Source organism: Oculina patagonica, chromosome 12, assembly GCF_052425735.1.
Source record: "Oculina patagonica isolate OP01 chromosome 12, crgOcupat, whole genome shotgun sequence".
NCBI lineage: Eukaryota > Metazoa > Cnidaria > Anthozoa > Scleractinia > Oculinidae > Oculina > Oculina patagonica.
The window spans coordinates 20,541,217-20,563,257 of record NC_135769.1 but is presented as its reverse complement, the minus strand read 5'-3'; the positions used below and the strand labels follow the sequence as shown (position 1 = coordinate 20,563,257).

Sequence of the window (22,041 nt, the reverse complement as noted above, 5' to 3'; positions counted from 1 at the left end):
TTCACTGCATTCTGACAATGAATGCAGCGGTAGTTTTGTTTCCTGTCCTCGGCGACTATTTGCGGTGTTTGATAGTTTTCAACACCATTCCCACATCGGTACATTTATTTGTGAGAAACATTTATTGCTGGCCGATCGAGATGAAAGAATTTGCAACAGCGAGGGATACACTCCACCTAAAAAGGTATTTAATTACGTCAATTGATTTCACAGAACTGTTGATAGTTGACTGAGGATTGGCATATCACCAGTCACGCCCATAGTTTTGTTTTTTAATATTTTTTATTCGACCAGCGCCCAAAGTCTGAGTCGACGAGTTATAACCCTGATCAGGGAGAGCTGGTTAAGAAAATTGAAGACCTCGAGAGGCAAAAAAAAAAATTGGAAGAAGCCCAAAGGAAAGTAGAAGATAAGAACACAATGTTGTTGAACAAAATTGAAGGTATGTGTGACCAAGCATTTCATTGGCTTTCCTAGACATTGAAGTTGTCTGTGAAATACTGTAAATTACAATAAATTGATAATGACCATACAAATAACCTCCATTTACAGTCCCTTTCCCTAGGTCATTATGGTTGCCTCATTGTTTACATACTAATAGTATGCCCTTTATAATTATGAGGTTCTATTTAACAATTAGACTACGAGCCCAAGTTTTCTATGAGCAAATAGTCCGAGGCGCAGCCGAGTTGACCGCTCATGAAGGGCGGGCTGCTCGGTTGCAGTCCACCTACTTTGTGCACTTTGAGACAATCGCCGTTAAGAGCCGCGGCGCGCTTTCTCGGCGAAGATCATGGGGAACCAATCAGATTCGGGCCAGACGCTGAGTTTCTACTAATAAAAATTAGACTGCTAAAATATACTTCTTTAATGAGATAAACAGCAAAAATAAAATATATAAGTAGCTGTATGTACTGTCCAACACTGCATGTGTACATGAACCAATGTCAATATTTTTTATTATTATTTTTTACCAATGTCAATAATAAAACAAAACAACACACAAATTTACTTCAACAAGGTTTTAATAAAATACCAAACTCGATCCTATGGAAAAATGCTATATTCACGAGGGTACAATAGAAGACAGGAATAATTGTAAAATTGGAACCGACGTATACATGTATTCATACAGCATGTTTTCAGCTGCATTAAATGGGCTAACATATTATTTTATCCCAACATAATATTAATCTATTTCTAGTCACCCAAGCAAAACCCTCATGATCTGACAGATGGGATCACTTAAAACACACAATCCTATGATATAAACAGTTAATTATCAACTTGGATATTTGGTTAAATTAAGACTGAAAATCAACTGAGTCATATATCTATATAGCCTGGTGCAAAAACAAGAGAAAGTTTGGAAAAATTCAAAAGTTTATCTCAACTGCACCTTGGGTTTACATAAGCATTTTATGTTGAATTCACCTTGAAACTATTGTTTTTGCTCAGCCCTTAAATCAAACACAACGTGAAACATGTAGAGTGTGTTACATAAAACCCATGGTGATTTATTTTCCAACAGAACTTGCTCGACAAAACACACAATTAATGCAAAAAGAAAAGAATATCAGGGAAATAAATGACGAATTGAAAGAAGAGAACATCAGGCTTCACAAGAAAATTCAAGGTAAAACCAGTATGCCTACAAAAGGTTTGGGCAAAATTATAGATTTCACTTCATTAAAAAGTCACTGTACATAAGAACCTAGTGGAGAAGAACTTACAGCCTCTACATTTGTCATTAAATATCCTAAAATTTTGATTAATTTTTAAAGAAGCTGTGTTTTATTTTACATTAAATCCTTTTAAAATTTTAATTTCAGGCACAGTACAGTAAGTAGACATGCAACCCTCCCAAAGGTCTGAATTTGTCATTAGGGAAGTGGTCATAATAATCTGAAGTTACTTCAACTTTCAAGGGCAAAACCATTCATACATGTGTATGATAGCTGAGAAATATGTTTTCACCTTTTTTGTTTTCTAACAAATATTTCTCACTGCTTAAAGGAGACACAACATTCAGCACTCTTGTGCAACAATTCCACAAGTCTTTGGTCAAACATTATAGCAATGGTGGGAAACATTTATACAATCCAGATGAGATGGAACAGTTTTGTGATACCCATGCTCCTGGCCTGTTTGAGGACATCTTTTGTGCCATACTCAATAATGAAAAGGAAACACCATCAAGCAAGAGAAGTCATCTTCAGAGAATCCGTGTAGTTGCCTTGCTACACAACCTCAGTTTCTTTAGAAATCAGGTAGTAGACCTTTCTACCTTCAAACAAAGCAGATAAAATAAAGGCATTCAACCATTTCCAATAAAAAGGAAAAAATATTGGGGTACATATACAATAAAAATAAAAAAAATAACATTATAATTAAGAACTTTTCTCTCTCTTGTTAGAATTAAAAAAATATCAAACAAGAAAGGGTGGAGCTGGTTATATCCACTACTCTTAAAATTTATTCCACTGCATCAGGAAAAAAAGCATTACACTTAGCAATTATAATGCTCACACAATAACTTGTATATTTCTGATAATGTTTGATTGTCAGAAAAACTGTCCCATGCAGAAAGCCAATGGTCTACAACTAAAACTAAGTGGAGCTAGCTACTCCTCAATGATGTCTGGCATGGTCCTTGGTTACAGTTGCCATCCACATTCCATTACGAACCATGAGAAAGCACTTGCCAAAATGAATCAAGAAGAAGTGAGAAAAGAAATAAAACTTGCAACAAAGGTAGCTGTGCTTGATAAATTGAGTCTATGAAGTTCACAATTCAATAAAACTCTTTCCTATTGTACCTCCAAATTCAACAACAGCTAATACAATAATTACTGAGCCACTACATGTACATGTATTGTGTTGTTTTGTTAAACATGGTTCACTACAATGATTACTTCATCTGACTGCAAACAGTTGTTGGAAAATTCGAAATCGGATATCAGCATTATGACAAAACTACACTTTCCGACTAAGAACTTTCAACTTTGTTGACTGTGCAATTTTCGTTCTTCAAAACCTAATGTATTGTTTAAGGTGTTTCCACTGAAATAGAAGGAGAACTAAAAATTTTCTGAAACTTGGTCCAGGTTACAATTATGTTATGAGCATTAGAAAAATGGAATAAAAAATGGGGGCAACCGCACTAGTTTTTGTGTAAAATGGACGGGCATTTTAGTAAATATAAGACCAGTGAGATTAAAATATTGGGAACCCCAGTAATCTGAATGGGGAACTAGTGTTTCAGGTCACCGTGCTCATTTATTTTCCAGGGTGGTTAGGATTTAATCATATTATATATAATAAAAATGTTTTGTTTTGAAAGGAAAAGAAATTCATACTTCTCATTGAGGATGACATCCACTTTATACATGCACCGAGAAGGCCGACAAACTCCATAACCAGTACATCCTGGCACATGTGCACAGTTCTAGCAGATATCCACACTGACATCAATGCTGTTCCCCAGAACCACGACATTAACAGAAACCACCAGTCTGTGAGAGTGGCGATGAAGGATGGATCGATTCGACAGTGTCGTGGAGGAATCGACATCCAGCATCTGCTAGGATATTTTCGTGTAGAGTTAACAAAATATTTTTCCTCCAGCTTCCTGTCTCTGTTACCTGCAGAATATACACAGGTCAATTTTTCAAATATCCAGGATAGCTTTCAGAATCTCAGGTATTACAGTGATATAAATTATTTTATTCATACAAAGCAGCTCACTGCTGTCTAATTCTTGCCACAAGCACAACTGCACTCAGATTGCAGTTTTTCAGAAAACTTACATGAATTTTTCATCCGTCCCAGGCTAATATATGTATGTATGCGTAAATGCTGGTGTAAAAATAACGATATTGAATTTCCATACTAAATTTAGAACTCAGCTGATTTTACTTGGAGTTTTCTATATACAGTAGTACATTATGCAAAAAAATCCAAACAAAGCATATACAAAAATAACAGAACTTCCAACATAACTACCTACATGTACAGCTGTATGTGCTTAAACCAATGTGCTTGTGATTTTGAAAGGGTGTATTGGGATGCAGAGAGACGTGAAATGGAGACGCTGAAAACATCATGGCTGGTTGATGAGTTTGAAAGGCCTCTCCACAGCAAAAATGATTATGCAGCAGCCTTGGAACACACACTCATGATGTGCCCTGAACTTGATGAATACATGGCTGAATTCCAACTGGTTGTAACTGGTGACTACCCAACCTGGAAGTTCAATAAAAAACTTGTTGCAGAGGTAGCTAAGTACATGCAAAAATAAATAATTGCTACACTAAAAACACAATAGTGAGAACAAACAACTATCTTCTGCTGAGTATACACAACAATCTGTGTGATTCTCAAAGGAAAAAGATTTCATTAATTCAAAGTGCAAAGAATGGTTTACAAGTACATGAAATCCTCAAAATGTTGAACACAGAGATCCACAGCCAGAAATACTAATTCACAAATAATTATACAATGTATACTGTACTGTATTATTACACAAAAATCAAACTGCCATTTTTTTTCTTATGGAATTTGCAGTGGTCAAACGAAGATCAAAGAAATACACCACTGATGATCCCATGGCAGGGCCCATTTCACGTCTCCCTTAACACAGAGGAATCCACTGTTCAAGTGTTCTGGCCTTTCTTTGAGAAGTTATATAAAGCTTTATTTGGAAGGTTGGTTAATTTATAATTTAACAAATACCAGTTTGTGTCTTTCTTACATGTAACTACACGAGCGAAGGAAGCCAATAAACTGACATCTATGAAATAGATATAGAACCTACAAGTACTCGCAAGAATTGATTAAAATTGCATATTTTACAATTTTTAGAAACAAGAAGTTCCCCCAGAAGCCTAAGTCTGAAAAAATTTCTCTGGTGTCTTCAGCTGCCTTTGGAGGCTGGCTTATAGTGAGAGATGTTGTTCTGGATCTATTTGGTGAATGCAAAGATGCACAGTACCTGATGTTGATCAACTTACTTGATGAGATCAGCTGCTTCAACTTCTACTTCTACACTGTGTTCTTTCGTGGTGGAAATTTTGACAGCTGGTTACAGTCAATGCTAAGGGCATCTATGATCTTCATTATCTTCCGCCGCAGAAACTATGATAAGGCAACCTTATGCCAACTAAGTGATCTCCTGTTCCATGTGTCCCAAAACACAGACCTTGGTGAAACAATCCAAGAATTCCTACAAGTTTTCACAGAGAAAAAAATTGAAATACTTCACTCCATCTTGCGGCGGTAGGAAAATTTTCAACTATATTCATAATTATTTTGGAAATGTTTCTTGTGTTATGATCAATGCAATTCCATTGGAGAGCACGGACACATGAGCAAAACAAAAAACTACAAACTCATTACTGTTACTGCTTACAGTTTAGCAATCTCACGTCTGTTTGATTTCTTCTCCACACGATTCAATTAAAAGACATCTCAGAAATACTTTGGCTGTTTTCTTATTTTAACAGTAAAAAATTTTATAGCTAAATTTATGATTCTGTGACACGCAATAACAAAACTTGCAAGATAACAGAGTTTGTACTTACACTTATGAAATAATGGCTTCACAGCATTCATGCCACTTGACTCAGCAAATAACGAATAATTATCAGCGTAACAGTGATGTTAATTATTATTGCTTCTATAGATTTGCGGTACAATAACATGTTTAATAATTTTGTCCTTGTCAAAAACTTACATAATAAAAATTACAAAAGAGTTAGATCCTTATATTTTACCAATAATTATTTATAGTGTAACAACTCACAAAACACACACTTCTGGTTACCTTTATACAGTAACGTACCTATCTGGGCAGTTCCACAACTGATCCGCACAATAGCACATGCACTCAGTGGAAGACGCTTTGACGTAGATTTTATGGAATGGTTTCTGCCACAGTATCTGAGAGGGCATGGCAGTGCAAACCTCACAGAGACAACACTCAAGGCAGCAGAGTTCCTTTTTGAACTGTTCACAGAAGTGTGGAATACACTTGGACAGACAGCAAAGATCCCACGTGGAAACCGCAAATTTCAGGTGCTATGCATTTTTTTTTATCAAATGTCTTGCTACCTTGAATAAAGTTCATTCAGACAAGGGAACTGCAAGAGAAATTCACCTCAATTCAGGGATGGACTTAAAAAAATGATACGATTGAAGTACATGTACACGTTATTCTTTTTACACGCACTACCAAATTATAAACAAAGGATAACTGAAAACGTTAAATAAATATTAAAATTATAAATATAACAAAACAACTGTGGAGCCTGTCTTTCAGAAATCAATCATTTGCAAAAAAAGCCGAGATAAGATTCATGTAGCTGAGGATATTATAGTGGTGCTTGTATTCTTTTATATGCAAGAGAAGCTCGGGTCAATCCTACACTTACATCTTAGCTTACCTTCATTTTCCAGCCATATTACTTCCCAGCATTGGATGCAACCATGGACCAGCGATCGCTGCCGATGGGGTTCTCTTTTCTAGGTTCTGAGCCCGACCAGATGGTTTGTTGTGATCTCACCGAATGCACGGCCAATTCAGCTGATTACAAAAGGCTGAATTGTGGTCACTCATTCCATATATCATGCCTCAGAGAACGACTGTGCCCTATCTGCCATCCTCTGCTACAAGAACGAATACGAGAGCTATCCACAACATTGAACAGGTAAGAGAGTACGGTCAAAATATAAGCACAAGCTACTGTACTTTTCCCTGCACGCATGGAGCCTAAATTTGGTTTGATTTCTTAATCCGTTAATAGGTATCTTGCGGGCGATCCACTGGATAGCGATGACAGCGACGATGGTAACGACGATGACGACGATGGAAACGATGATATATCAACAAACCTTGAGGACAGTTGCGATGAGGGAGGCAATGAATCTCACCAAAACAAAGTGCACCAGTTGCAATCAGAATTTAAAACACGTGTTCGCTCCCTAAAGCAAGACCGTCCGCGACAGCTGTTTCCAAAATTCGCTAACGTCGGTCAAAAGCCAGCTGGAGAGGAAACAACACAGTCAGAGATTCCACCAGTGAATCAACCAAGTTTTCCGTGTAAACATAACGGTTGTAGTAAAGTCTGCAGGTCACAAGGCGGCCTAACTCTCCACATCAACAGAATACACAACGGTCAAAAATAACAGAAATAAAACAGTAATTGCAGTTTTCCTTGGTGGCAAATCTGCTTGAATTCTCGTCGTTGTGAAACAATTGCTGTAGGGGTTTTTTCTGGACCACAGTTCACTTAGGTTTTTGTTTACTATCCATGGTTTCCCTTACACGCGGCGGTTCGCTCGATCCGCCATGATGTAAAATTCTCAACTGGAAAATCTTACGCGCAGTCGCAGTAAAGGAAAATAACCTCACTGACGTCATTTTTCTCTGACCAATCAGCCGTTTTTGCGCTCTGTCGGCTTACATGGTTTGTTGCAGCTTCGTTTTTTCGGCAGCTCTTTGCTTTGAGCACTAGCGGTCGTCGTAGCGGTCTTCTTCGTGTTTTTAAATTATAACGCCCGAGAGACACATTTAGTTGCAATAAAGCTATAGTTTTGTCATGTAGTTCCATAAAAGTAATTTCTTTGCAAACATGAAGTTTCATAGCAAGTATTTGCCAAAATTAAAGAAACAAACTTAACTCAGCCGCGACACAGTCCCTTTAATGGATGTAAGGAAAGTTATTTTTGGATTGCAGGAGAAGATTCGCCACTTACTGAGGGTGTCTGGAGTGTCATCGTTTGTCTATTGGCTGGAGATCTTCCTCGCTGATGCCATCGTCTTCCTCATTCCAATGGTGCTAATGCTAATACTAGTGCCAGCCTTCCAGCTGCCCTCGCTGTCTCCTCCGCCCGCCATGGGCTGCCTGGTGTTGGCTTTGTTTCTTTACCTGCCCTCGGGAATACTGTTCTCGTACCTTCTCTCGTTCCTGTTCAGTTCGTGGGAGGTAGCTCAGCAAGTTCTGCCAATGGCATTCACTTTTGTAAGTACAAGTTGGTAAGCTCGAACTAGAGCGGTTTTCACTTGAGTGTCGAAAGTAATTTGCGTTTGCTTTGGTTTTGCATTACTACGATCAGTGATTGGTTTAAAAATCTCGCGCCACTTTCTCGACCAATCAGAATTAAAACCAAAACCAATTGTGACTCGCTCGCGCACGTTTTCCCGCGCTTCGCGTCAGCTACCTGTTTTTGCTTCGAGTTTTGATTGGTTAACTGGATTGTCTGTGTCCTTTGCGATTGGCCAGAGTGATTACTTTGGTTTTGGTTTTACGACACTCAATTGAAAACTGCTCTAAAACGATCGGACAAACCTTTGCACGACTTGATAACGTTGCATGACATAGACAAAATGGACTGAACGAAAGAAAGTTAAAAAAAAAATACGTTCATGCTACACTGAAATTCCGCAATTAGATTGGAGCTATACAGTTTTCTATTGGATAGTAAAACTTCAATCGAATTAAAAAAAATCATAACCAGTCGCCGCGGCAGCAACAGTAAGCAATCAGAACTCGAAGCAACAATAACTAACCTGAACCAAGCGCGGGATAAACCGAGGCAAGCGCGGGAAAAACGATAACCCAAGCACGGAAATGCTGCATAACCAACTACGTAACTAGTAGTAAAGGCGGGAAAACTTATAACCCGTGGCAAGTGCGGAAAAATGAGCCCAAAAACTGAAACTGTTAGTGCTCGGTCCCCTCTTAAGCACGCGGTCGTTCATGTTGGCTGTTAATTGATTTTTTATTAGCATTGTTATCGTTCAAATGTCCCATATGATGGTTATACGCTGTAACAAACAGTAATAAGAGAAATATATATAAAACATTCCTGAACATTTTAGAAAAGAATTAACAGTTGGGCTCATTTACCCCCTTAAAACTGTTTTATTAGCCAGCTTAATTTGTTTTTGTTCCTCTAGGTGGCTATGATCCCATTTATGGCGGTGTCGCTAGTGGACATGATAGCAAGCCGTGATACAGCTATTATTCTTCACTATGTGTTTGTATTTCTGTTGCCTCCATATCCAGTCTTTGGAGCTTTGTATTATATCGACAGTGTAAGTATAATTAAATACCATAATTGTAAAGCGGCCATGAAGTTTAGTCATTATGCCAACGTTAAAAGAAAGGATGAAATGTTGCACTTTAAGCAAACGTGATTCGATCGGTTTCTGTTGGAGCGAAATCTTGTAATGGTGAAAGTGCAGATGCACAATTTTGTAAATATAAATCCCCCCCCCCCCCCCCCCCCTTCTCCATATAAACAGACCCTTATAGCTATTAGGGTTTTTGTGAGTTTGTTGATAATGAGGTCAATTTTCACTGTCACGCCAGTAACGGTAATGTCACGCGCTGCTAAAAAATAAATCCAAAACTATTGAGTCAAAAAAATCAAGATTACAGGTTGTAGAAAATTACTAGATAGTCAACGTGTCCAAGTTTAAGGTCTGTACACGGTATTTCGTACTTGAGTTATCCGTCAAAATGTTCTACACAAATTTAGAGAGCTCAGTACGGAAACGCCATGCTTGAGTCCGTGTGAAGCGGCTCCAAGATGGCCGCCTGAAATCAATGAAAACATCTGGCATTAATTTACTTCTGCTATAAAAAGTGGTCAGTTCCCCTTCATGAACACGTGAACACGCATGGAAAGAATGTCTCGCCTTATCGTGTTCTTATCTTTTTGGTTGTTTAGATATACAGGTACCAGTCTGCTATAGCGTTTTTCACAGCCAATGGTAACTCAGTAGATGTTCAAGTCACTGCAAGTCACTACTTCACATGGACTAAATACAATGGCATTCCCGCTGCACTGATTGCTGTGAGTTAATTCTAAAAGAACTCTTAAACATTTTAACTAGGACCCCTCTTTAATACGGACACCGAAGGGACAGAGCAAAGTGTCCGTATTAGAGAGGTGTCCGTATTATAGAGGTCACCACTATGACGTCACTTTTAACTTCATTGACAGCTTGAGACTGAATCCATTAGGAAGTCGAGTAATATTTATTAAAGTTGGACAAAAATCAAGTACCAGAATAATTTAAATCCTGAGAAAATGAATTTCAAAGTTCACAAGGTATAGGCAAAATCTCACGTGTAGCCATTTAAGCGACTCAGTGGAATTCAGCGGAACTTCGAAATTTGTTTTCGATGTTTGGTGTTGTTAGAAAAGATTTCTTTTGATAAGATATTTGAAGCAGTATAAACAAAAAAGTTTGCAATAAGGTGGAAATAATTCTGCTACAACAATTTCTTATCAGAGTCTGAAAAAATGATATTCAAAGTTCATAAGCTATGGGCAAAAGCTCGCATCTTTTAAGCGTTTCATGGGAATTCAGTGAAACTTCGAAATTTGTTTTCGATGTTTGGTGTTGTTAGAAGAGATTTCTTTCGATAAGATAATTGAAGCAGTAACACAAAAGCTTGCAATCATGTGTAAATAGTTTTGGTACATAATTTTGTCCAATAACTACTCGAAGTCCTGGCGGATTTCCACTTAAAGTATTTAGTAACTCGAAATGTTCTGCAACGCAATGCTGCAGGTAAAAAATTAACACTTACCACAAATCCGAAAACGTCTAAGATGAATTAAGCGTTACGTTTGTTGTTTTTGTAATGACGAACAGGAAATTGCATTACGAACACAAAATATCATCGCCTGATCACCGGAGTGTCTTTATTAAAGAGGTTAAAGTTATATGGATTGTTTCCCAAGGGGCCGAGATTAAGTGTCCGTTGTCCGTATTGGAGAGGGTCCGCATTATAGAGGTTTTTTCTAAAGAAAATATATGAGAATTTTTGGGACATCGGAGATTGCCCGTAATAGAGAGGTGGCCGTATTAGAGAGGTGTCCGTACGGAGAGGTTCGACGTTAACTTTGTTTTTCATAATGGTAATAGGACTGAGTGGAGTCCAATTCGGTCTGTAATCATACGAGTTAACGACCGCGAGCGGGAGTCCGATTTGTTTAATCTCGAGTGTGATTACAGACAGAGTACAACTACCGGTATTGTAGGTCTGCGGTATGACTGCTGTAAGACGGGTATGGCTGTGGTATGACTGGTAAGGCTGTGTTTTGGACTGTGGTATGTACATAGTATGGTGTGACTATGGTTTGCTTTCACACGACTGTGGTACGATGGTGATGTGATTAGTAAGGCTGTGGTGGGACTGCTGTAAGACGGGTATGGCTGTGGTATGGCTGGTAAGGCTGTGTTTTGGACTGTGGTATGTACATAGTATGGTGTGACTGTGGTTTGCTTTCACCCGACTGTGGTACGATGGTGATGTGATTAGTAAGAGTGTGGTGGGACTGTGGTACGAATGTGGTATGACTGTTAAAACTATAATACAACCCTCGAACAATTGTGGTACGCGGCTGAAGCACTTCTGTGGAACGACTGCATACGACTGCTTTACGACAATAGCACAACTGCAATGTTATCTTCATTATAATATTCAGTGTTAGTGTGATTATGTAATGTTTAATAAATGAGCAGCAGTGTTTTATCACGTTTAAAACACGAGGCGCAGCCGAGTGTTTTAGACTTGATAAAACACGAACTGCGAATTTATTGAATGGCTTAAAAATCTTCTGATGTAGATCAACTCATTCTTGCACTAATATTTAGATTTGGGGTTGTTTTGGTCTAGAAAATTGGACGTAAAGTTTAGCCGTGCCTTTATCAGATATAAAGACACTCATTAAACATTAATTTCTTTTGTATTTCCTTTATGAATTATTAATGAGTTTTTTAATACCTTTCTTTTTCATCCCTCTCAGCCTGTTGTTCATTCAATCCTGTTTGCTGTGCTGATTTACATTCTGGACCAACGAAATGTCGCCGGTACAGCCACGTGTACTTGTACACGCAGGTATGTATAGTCATAAACATTGGTCTCATAATATCATTGTGGACGTTTCCTTAGCTTTAGTGTCGAGGGAAATAAAACTACAAGAGGTAACGGAAAGTCTTTGATCTCCGTGAGATCTGATGAAACCTTTGGAACTGATTAATGCAAGCCGACTGAGCTATAAAGCCAGAGGCAATTAATTTCTTGCCGACAAGTCGAGCTCACGTGATCAGAAGCAAGCAACTTTGAGAAAGTCTAATCATTGGACCCAGTTATTCCATACCTCCCGTTTATTATTCTGTATGACTAGTGAGTCCCGTACGACCCGTACCGAGTCCCGCACAGCACGAACCTCCTGTTAACCCCCCAATCATTACCGTATGACCATATCTCGTAGACTCGTACTTCATGTGTATTCTGTGCAACCCGTATGTTCGGTATATCCCGTATGGTCCTTATGACCCGTACGTCGCGTTTGTCTCATGCGACAATTGAGTTCCTTGCATCTCCCCGACATTACACTTTGCGCCTCAACAGTGTCTCCCGAAAAAAAAAACCTTTAAAAATAAAATGCCGTAAACTCGGACAAGTGGAAGTTTTGATGATATGCAAGTGTTCTTGCAGACTGTAGAAAAAGTTAGCAGGGAATGTCATCTGTAGACGGAGGGATCCCTTTCCATTTTATAAGCCCAGTTATAAATCTGTGAAAAACATTTTGTATTCTCACTCTTAGTATTTTTGCAATTACTGTTGTAGTAGCAAAAATAACATTCAAGCTGTCCGAAGTTCAAGCCTTGGGCGAACGGACAGCGTTCGGTCACCAGAACCCGGGGACGAAGACGTGAGAAGAGAGAAAGAAAAACTATTAAGCAGAAATGAAACTTCTATCGAAGAGCCCTCTTACTCCGTTATAATCAAGGTTAGTAAAATAGCAGTCTATCAGCAGGCCCAGCGACCAACATTGCCGGATTTTTAGTAGCCTGGCTTCTTAAGCAATAATTTACAGGTGTCTAGTCCGTTTGTAGTTTTTGCTAGCGCTTTTGACAAAAAAATAGAATGTTTGTGATCAGTTTAGAGGCCTCCCTCTAGCATCATGCAAGGGTCTATCACGAACTTGATGGTTCCAAAACACTGATAGTTAAGTGTTTTGTCCAGAAACATAACATAAGAGATTAGAATCAACCTTTAAATTTAAGTCGGCTACACTCACCGCTAGATCATCGTGCCTTCATTAGAATCAAGCTGCAGGGTTGCCACGGGTCAGAAAATGGTCAGAAAAAAAATACAGTTCTTCAAGCTCAGAGAAAAGTCAGAGAAAATTGAAAATTGAAATTTTGAAGAAAAGTAAAGAAACATTGGTATATAACACCACCATTTTATACAATTGATGGCTGGAAGAAACATTTCAGGTCAATTTTGATCTCAGCTATGTTTTTGAGTCTAATGCTTGCGTGCGCTTTGCGCATGCGCATTAAAGCGCACGCAAGCATTAGACTCTTTGTAGTATGAAAAAAGCTGTTAGCAATCCCAAGGGAATGGTTCGGGATCGTAATCGTTCGCTGTAATGTAGAAAACAATGACCAGCTGCAGATCGACTCCGTACGACACGCACGATTAGTTTCATAAAAAGAATAGCGACACGTGTTCCCACGCATAATAAAAGTTCTTTTTCAATCACGAATTCAACAGCACAAGACGAAATAATTTTCCAGTTAAGGCATTTGTAAGCTTTTTGTGAAAATAAAACTTCGTTTAAAGTTCACGCACTTGTGTTTTCGTCTTGCTTAAAAAGCAAAACGTCTTTGAGAAAAAATATTTCGACGGCGATTCGCGTTTATTTACACTGTGACATTTTATTGAGAAAGAACTTTACGTACTTTTTCTCACAGACTTGCATGGATTCGTATAAATAGTGTTTGGCCGCCCGCCAGAACACTTCCCGGTCTTGCAGCCACACATCAATTCAGCTTTTATGACTCTAATCTAATTCTCTACCTGTCTAATGGTAAGTAATATAATGTGACGATTTGTACATCACTAAAAGTCTTCCTCCTTTATCCTGGCTCAAAATTGCCTCAGGTCTCACATTTGACAAAGATTTAAACCGTTTTTAGGAAATCTTCACTAAGTGTTACATAAATGGAGTAAAGTCACTATCAAGTGCTTTTATGATCTTTCTCTCAAATGGTGAAAAATCTAAAAAACGTGTGGTTCTTCAACCTTGTTGTAATGAAATATTTTGTAAATCGTCACGCAATCTTGTCCAAATTTAATCGTTCTCTTATAGAAATACTAAGAAGTAACATCAACTCCTGTCCATATATACTTTCAATTTTGTGAGCATATAAATTTATTACCGTTCGTTTTCATCCATAATCATCCACGATGCCCCTAGCTTGCTATATGTGTTCGGGAGTTTAAAAACTCCCGAACACATACCTCTAACAATTTTAACCGGCTTACGAAACCCGCGCAATCTGTATCACTATGCCATAAGCATTAGACTCATGTCACCCTTGGTGACCTATTTTTTTTTAATGGACGCGGAGACTAGAGACCGCTTCGGTATCTGACATTTTGTAGTAATTTGGTCAGGGAAATTTTATTTTTAACAGAGAAAAGTTAGGGAATTTTGAAAACTGATGTTTGTGGCAACCATGAGCTGACTGCCATATTGCGGTCAAACTCTTTGTAGACACACTTCAAACACAACTAAACTGTTATTTAATTGTGTTGTTTAGGGGCTGTGGAAGAGATTCGGCTCAGGCAAAACGGCCAAAACAGTTGTCAAAGACCTGTTTTTTGGTGTTGAGCGAGGAGAAGTTTTCGGACTTCTCGGGCCAAACGGCGCCGGCAAGACAACCTCTCTGAACATGGTAACAGGGGACCTGCCACCGACAAGAGGAAAGGTATAGGCCATTTCCGAGTTACCCTTTGCCTCTGTTTCAAAACGAGTCTACTTGCGAAACCATTCAAATGAAAATGAGTTTGATTTGCATGAAAATGGACATGTAGGTGAAAGTTATTTTCATTTGAATGGTTTCGCACGTAGACTCGTTTTGAAACAGAGGCAAAGGGTTACTCGAAAATGGCTGTGATGATTATAATAGGTCACGAGCAATTATTTAGCGACTGGTCAACAAACCGCTCTAAACGCGGAGGCGTTGTTTATTTTGTAAACGGTGTTTTGCATTAGATTCCCAGACACTTTTATCTCTTTCCCTTGTCAAGGTCTATGTGGCGGGTTATGACATGAGCAGACAGCCACATGAGGCATTCCAGCACATGGGATTTTGCCCACAGGCAGATGCACTCTGGAACATAGTGACACTGCAGGAACACCTGGAGGCTTTTGCTAGGATTCGCGGCGTGCCATGGGGAGAAGTCCAACGACTTGTAGAGCAGTAAGTCGAGGGTGCCAATAGATTTCTTTGGTTTTGTTTTTTCGTTTATTTTACGCTATGCAGGGTTACCACAGGCCAGGAAATGGTCAGGGGAAACTAAAATCCTTGAAGGTCAGGGAAAAGTCAGGGAATTTTATTTTGTCAAAGTAAATTGACATTTTGAGGAAAAGTCAGGAAAGATTGAAATTATAACACCTCTGGTTTAATAACATCGAAGAAAGGAAGAAACATTTCAGATCAATGTTATTTCAGCATTATGTTTTTTTTCTTGGGAGTGGGGGTTGGAAGTCGCTACTTTATCTGACATTTTGTATTGATTTGGTCAGGGAAATTTTTTTTATTAGGGAAAAGTCAGGGAATTTCGAAAACTAAGTTGTTTCTTTCCTATATTTAATCATTTTCACTTGTGCATCAACATTTTAAACGGTACCTCTTAGGTGTAAACCTGAACTTGACCATGCCGCAGAGAACGGGTTGTGGTAGCTTCGAAAGATTTTGAATCAAAGCTTCTGACGAGCATCAAGGTGCTTTTATTTTGGAGTCTCTCCTTGGGATTTGGTTTATGGTGGCAAGGATGGAAATCAATTACAATATGAACAAATTTGGCTTGGATTGCCAAGACATAGGCAAACGTCTTGTTGCAACTTTGATTTGTAGAAAATTGCTTCCTGCATTTAGTTAGTGTATGTTTCCTCTGATAGTACTTTATTTATGTTGTTAGCTATATGTCAGCTTTGAGGATTACAGAACATGCCAAGAAAAGGTCCAAAGATCTTTCAGGAGGAACGAAAAGAAAGGTGATTATCATTCGATGCATGTTTCCTTCCTTTTCATTGGCCGAGAGCCCACCACGTGATCTGCAAATAGTTGCCTACAAATAGTGGTCAACTTTTGCGCATTATCGTCTGACAGTGAATTTTCGATGCAAATAATATTCTGCTCATGCGGGGTTGTGTCCACTTTCGAGAACAATGGCAGCCCTTTTTCCAACGATGTGGAGAACGATGTGAAATTTCTCATAGACGATACTGGTGCAGCACTCTAACCATTTGAGCTAACAAGCCAACTGGGAGCTGGTCATTAAATTGGTTCGTATTATACCCGGGAAAGATGAAGATGAAAATAATAAATATATGAAATCATATATTTGAACTGCGGATGAAGAATAAATAAAGTGAAGATCCTCGCAGTTATTAACACACCTTAAGCAGTTGCGAAAAGAAAGCCCCAAAAAATTCCGGGTTGCCGGGACTCGAACCCTAACCATTTGAGCTAACAAGCCAACTGGGAGCTGGTCATCAAATTGGTTCGTAATATACCCGGGAAAGGTACTGTAAGGGGGGATTCGTAAGGGGTGATTCGATGTTGATCTTTTTTTTTATCAAATCTCTTGTGTGCTTCCAGGTTAGTTTTGCCATGGCAATGCTCGGGGACCCTGAGCTGCTGTTGCTTGATGAGCCCTCTACTGGCATGGACCCTTCTGCCAGACGTTTCTTATGGTAAGCTGTTGTAACCACCGTGTTTTCAAAGGCTCCCAATTGAAAGGCATAATCTTTTAACTTGAGAAAAGCCAGGGTTTATTAAGATATTACTTTCAAAAGTCCCAATCCTTTTTAGTGGATCGTCCACTCTAGCGAGAAGCGAAATCAGTGTGGCCATTTTTTCTCTCATATTTTTTTTTAACTCGCTTGAGGAACCATGAGGAAAAGTAGCGACTGCTCGCTGTCTAATTTTCCAGTTACCTGGTAACTTGTTTTGGGCAGTGAGTTGATTGATAACGATTGAGAAAACAAGTACCTTGCTTGTGCCTATTGTCATGTCTTAAAATCAACAGAATACGAATTTTGACACTGCTGACGCAACAAGCTTTTTGCTGTTTTTGCGCCATAAGGTGTGTCGTCCGCGTACGGCCTGCTTTTTCGCGCCAAAACTTCTATCATCCGCGGAAAGCGTGTAGTGGCTTCGCGCCAAAAACTTCTGTCATCCGCGTCAAGGTTTTTTCATTTTTTTGTCGTTTCTGCTCGGAAATCTCTGTAATCCGCGGCAAGCTCTTTGCTGTTTCGCTCCAAAAAGTTTGTCGTCCGCTTTCTTGGTTCGTTACTAACGTGGAAGACTTTTTTCACTGAAAGTAGTTTGAACTAGCACTGATTTATCTCATTTTCAAGTGTACAAAGTGTTTGACTTTCTATGTTGTCTTGCTCCCCCTGATCAGGAACACTATCAGTAAGAATGTGCATGGAAACCGGGGGGCCATTCTCACCACTCACTCCATGGAGGAGGCAGACGCCTTGTGCTCTCGAGTTGGTATCATGGTCAAAGGTCAACTCAAGTAAGTCATTGTTTTAAATGTCGCTGTAGAGTTTAATTATCGACAACTTTTATATTTGGGGACGTGGTGGCCTAATGGTTAGTGCGCTGAACTCCGGATTAGGTTCAAGCCCTGGCCGAAGCTCTGCGTTGTGTTCTTGGGCAAAACAATTTACTCTCATAGTGCCTCCCTCCACCCAGGTGTATACAGCGAGCAGTTATCTTTCCCACACTGACAAATTTATTATCCTTCTGTTTTTAGATGTCTTGGCTCAACGCAACATTTAAAGAGCACTTACGGCAGTGGTTATACCTTGGAAATCAAACTCACACAGACCCAGACCCCTGAATCCTCCACGGAAGATTCGATGGAGCGGCTGCACAGTTATGTTGTTGAGTTGCTTCCAGGTGCCACTCGCTCGGAAATGTTCGGCGGAAGAGTTATATACAAGGTCCCAAGAGAAGGCGTTGGAGCGCTGTCAGTAATCTTTAACAAACTAGAAAGAGGTATGGGTAAAACTGACAGTAAATAACGCATTAGTATTTATCCTTCCTTGTTAGGAGAGCCAAGTTCACACTCGATTAAAAAAAAAAACATCCTAAAGCACCGTTTTGCAAAATATCAAGAAAAAGTCGTTCCACATATAAATACTGTAATGTTGAGCAGGTTCCATTTGGATGGTCGCATGCTAGGGTCTCATCAACACATTTAAAAGTAAGATCAACCCTATAGAGCATAGTAAATAGTGCCCCATAAAAGTATTGCTCAACAGCTTTCATTAAAGTGGTTAAAAAACCCAACTTCTTCATTGAGCTTCCGCAACAGACTTAAACGTTGTGCCGCTTCATCCATAGACTCAAACTAGAAAGTAAGAGCTACCCTATACAGCTTAATAAAAAGTTCCACGGGATTGAAGTGCTTCTCAATAGCTTTAACTTGAATGGCTAAACACTACTCCAGACTTTCAAGTTGGAACCACCTTGTACAGCATAACGAACAGTACCACATGAAAGTACTGCTCAATAGCTTTCATTTGAATGGTCACATACTTGGATTTCACCCACAGCCATGCGGCTGTAAATGTTTTACACGACTATTTATTTCTCGCCTAAAACTTCGAGAAGTGTTATTGTTCTGTTAATCAATAGACCATTTCCGAGTTACCCTTCGCCTCTGTTTCAAAAGTGTTTTGAGTCTAAGTGCGAAACCATTCATATGAAAACCCCACAGGCCATTTTCATAAAAAAAAATATTTTCATTTGAATGGTTTCGCACGTAGACTCGTTTTAAACAAGGGAAAAAGTTAACTCGGAAATGGCCTATTGAGTTTTGCCTGCTTGCTTCTTTCAGGAAAAGAAGAGATCGGGATCGAGGAGTACAGCTTCAGTCAGTCGACCCTTGAACAGGTATTTCTTTATCTTTCTTTATTATTTGAAAGCATAATAAGAAATCTTGAACATTGCCATTTAACTTGCTTCGTGTAGGTGTCGTTTTGTTGCCTTTCCACCAGCAGCGACCCCATTTAATTTTTCTACTAAAAGTTTAGTTCAAGCTTAGTTAGAAATCGAGACACCTTAAAATCGTGAGAAAAACGTTTCTTTTTGGAAAACAGTAAAATATGTCTCGTCCATTCAGTGATAGTTAAGGCTTTAGACTCCAACTTTGATTCATTCATTGTTTTCTCCTTACCATATTAAAACAATTTTATGTAGACAGTCTAGGAGAATCAAGAATCTAACCATGTAAGTGATCCAAACCCAAATTCTCCCAAGAAGAAAAAAGTGATGAAACGTCTGTCACTGATCTATGAAAAGTAAACTCGCTGGATAAAATTCTTTTTGGACGAGGGGTGTGCTATTAATCATCGAGAATTTTGTGCATACCATTGTTTATGACTTTGCTGCTAAAGCTGTACAGTCAACTCTCTTTTAACGGACACCTCTATAAGACGGACACCTCCATAAGACAGACACCTGGTGTTGGTCCCGTTCCTGCCTTTTTCAATCATTTTACTGTGACCTTACTCCCTATAAGACGGACACCTCTCTAAGACGGACAGTTGGAGCCGGTCCCGAAGGTGTCCGTCTTAGAAAGAGTTGACTGTATGAGGTTAGGAAATTCGCTCGCGTAACTCCACTCGCTTCGCTCGCGGAAACCCCACTCGGGAGCCTGTTCGCAGGCTAGTATGAGGTAATTTATAGTATTTCTCGTATTAACCTCCCCCCTCCCCGCTTTTCAGGGTTAAAAATGTATTTTAACCCCACCTCTCTATTAGGGTTCTTAATCATTAAAGGGGAAGGGGGCTTAATCATTAAAGAAGCGGTATGTTAAATTCGGGATTTCATCAACTTTTAAAACAACTTCCTCAGGTTTTTCTGGAGTTCGCACGCGAACAAGATGACGATCGAACCGGAGCTAAAGACAACCCAGATGACGTCATGGAAAATGGCGGCGATCACGTGCCAGTCTAGTCAGAATATTGCAATTTTATTTGAAAATAATTCTGTGCATGTACTTGATATCTTGTGAAAGTAACTATAACAGTGTTACCCTTTGAAGCAACACTGCCCTTTGGTTTAGCACGATTTCGAGATCTAAGTAAGCAAGTTAAGTCTTTTTTTCTTTCTGAGGGTGGTGCTAACTGGCAGAGTTAACAAGCTTGTGGCCCTCCAAATTACAACTTATAATAAATTAACTCACTCTGAGAAGAGGAAATAAAACACTAAGCTATAAAATGGCATAAAAAATTATCTATTAAACGTATTTACAAGTATAATGGTAACTAACGATAATTAAGGTAAAAAAAAACTTTTAAAAAGTAAATAGCGATAACCATTGAACTATAACTCTTTCGAGCAAAGAAGATACGTGTACCTGGATTTCGGAGAAACTCAACCGTAAAAGTTTGATTTGATTGAACAGTATTCGAAAAATATTATGAACCCATTAGGATTATATTCATTATAGTCAATACGGAAATTGCTTTTCATATTTAGCTAGTTATACTAGGTATTGCGCTGTAACAAATTATACGTACAAAAAGCATTTTATGCTCTTTGATATGTTTTTATTAAGGGGTATTATACCTGGATGGGTTTTTACGTTTTAGCAGTACTTTCTCATCCTCTATTTGAGATTTCATGCATTCAAAAAAAATACCATAATAAACCTTTTAGTGGGAGGCTCCATGCAATGTTGGGTCGGGTGGCAGCTCTCGTAAAGTCTCCGCAAAAAAACACCTGCCCAACGAGAGAACAGTAGAAGCAACGGGAACAATGCCCCAAGCCCCCCCCCCCCCCCCCAAACAAACAAACAAATAAATAAATAAAAACAACAAAATAGCAACTGCTACACTAGAGCACCAGTAGAATTACAAGCTTGCGAGAGCCGCTACACTACTGAAATGTTTGGAATTTTGTTGTGATTCTCAAAATGAAGGAGGTAAAAGAGATAGAGAAAATAAGGATTTAATAAGATTTAAATTAGTTTTATTTAATAATTGAATGATGAAGACCAACATAGATGGCCCCAACCCGAAGAGCTCTCTTGCTTGGGATGTCTATTTAGTGTTTTTTTTTTTTCTTTTTAGATCATCCAATTTTATAAAGTCCCACCCATTTTCCCCTTTAATTCTTGCTCGGCTGGATTTTGGCCAAGAGGCTAAATCCCGTGAAGACATATATTATTAGAAGTCTTACAGTACATTATAATATATAACAAAAAAAGTTGTAATTTGTCAAAGAGAGCAGGCGTCGGCATTGAATGGAGACTGCTAAATGCAATCGATTTTTAAGGCTCCATTTCCCTTAAATCATACAGAAGGCATATAAACGTTTGATACTTTATCCTAATGATGTAGAAGTTGTCTTAAGTATATCCCGAGAGAAAAACTATGCTTAAATTTTGATTTATAAAGACGTGCATTGCAGGCTGGCCTGTACGCAGTCGAATATTATATGTATTTTAACGTATTTTGTTTGTTGCTGTAATTAGTGTGTAGTGTGTATCAGTTTGCTTAACATTTAAGAATAAAATAAAATAAATGTTATCTAACACGATGTGAAAGGTGTAAATTTTGGTGACGACGTTGCCTACCATAGTAAACTAGAGCAAATCAAGGAAAAGCAAATCCGTCTTTTAATAGCTTGTTCCTTTTCGGTTTATTACTCTTTGTAACTGTCATAACGTATCTTTCGCGACCAGACACGGCAATAATAAACTCTCAATACAGTGAAAAGAAGATGAATCAAAGTTGAGGTTTAAAATTGTTCTGGCGCTGTGGCCGCGAATGTAGCAGTAGAGAGAAAAAATCTGCAGAAATCTGCGCTCGTAAAAAACGCTGAACGCTAAGATGGAACTGATTGATTCAAAAAAAGCTAATAATGCGAACTAACACTATTAAAAACCCCTAAGGGATATTCCTAAGGGATTA

The 22,041-nt window shown here is 38.8% G+C and overlaps 2 protein-coding genes and 1 long non-coding RNA gene across 5 annotated transcripts in view; 2 read left to right on the top strand and 1 right to left on the bottom strand.

The window, feature by feature from the left end:
* LOC144633958 (cholesterol transporter ABCA5-like) overlaps positions 1–21,662 on the top strand; it is a 42,489-nt gene extending 20,827 nt beyond the window's left edge. Inside the window, exons 16-28 of one of the 2 annotated variants that reach the window (XM_078492889.1) lie at positions 7,737–8,021; positions 8,960–9,097; positions 9,736–9,861; positions 11,827–11,918; positions 12,657–12,816; positions 14,639–14,806; positions 15,129–15,301; positions 16,023–16,098; positions 16,706–16,800; positions 17,514–17,630; positions 17,871–18,115; positions 18,960–19,015; positions 19,979–21,662. In XM_078492889.1, coding sequence (XP_078349015.1) covers positions 7,737–8,021; positions 8,960–9,097; positions 9,736–9,861; positions 11,827–11,918; positions 12,657–12,816; positions 14,639–14,806; positions 15,129–15,301; positions 16,023–16,098; positions 16,706–16,800; positions 17,514–17,630; positions 17,871–18,115; positions 18,960–19,015; positions 19,979–20,080 — 1,833 coding nt within the window. In that variant the 3' untranslated portion in view covers positions 20,081–21,662. Of the gene's footprint in view, positions 1–7,736; positions 8,022–8,959; positions 9,098–9,735; positions 9,862–11,826; positions 11,919–12,653; positions 12,817–14,638; positions 14,807–15,128; positions 15,302–16,022; positions 16,099–16,705; positions 16,801–17,513; positions 17,631–17,870; positions 18,116–18,959; positions 19,016–19,978 lie in introns of both variants that reach the window. The other variant, XM_078492888.1, reaches the window with a different exon arrangement.
* On the bottom strand, positions 1,008–6,583 carry LOC144634001 (uncharacterized). Of its 2 annotated transcripts, XR_013567137.1 has the most exons (6): positions 6,444–6,583; positions 5,843–6,140; positions 5,013–5,224; positions 4,006–4,245; positions 3,360–3,644; positions 1,008–2,287 (listed from the first exon to the last, which is right to left on the bottom strand). It is a non-coding gene; the product is annotated as an uncharacterized LOC144634001 (long non-coding RNA). The 2 variants fall into 2 exon arrangements; XR_013567136.1 differs by having other exon boundaries at positions 1,008–3,644; positions 4,010–4,245.
* Positions 2,554–7,185, top strand: LOC144633965 (uncharacterized). Its single transcript, XM_078492899.1, has 8 exons — positions 2,554–2,754; positions 3,344–3,702; positions 4,057–4,276; positions 4,567–4,706; positions 4,864–5,277; positions 5,835–6,075; positions 6,457–6,707; positions 6,804–7,185. The coding sequence occupies exons 1-8, from the start codon at positions 2,554–2,556 to the stop codon at positions 7,183–7,185; spliced, it is 2,208 nt and encodes a 735-aa protein (XP_078349025.1).
* Positions 21,663–22,041: the final 379 nt, after the last annotated feature.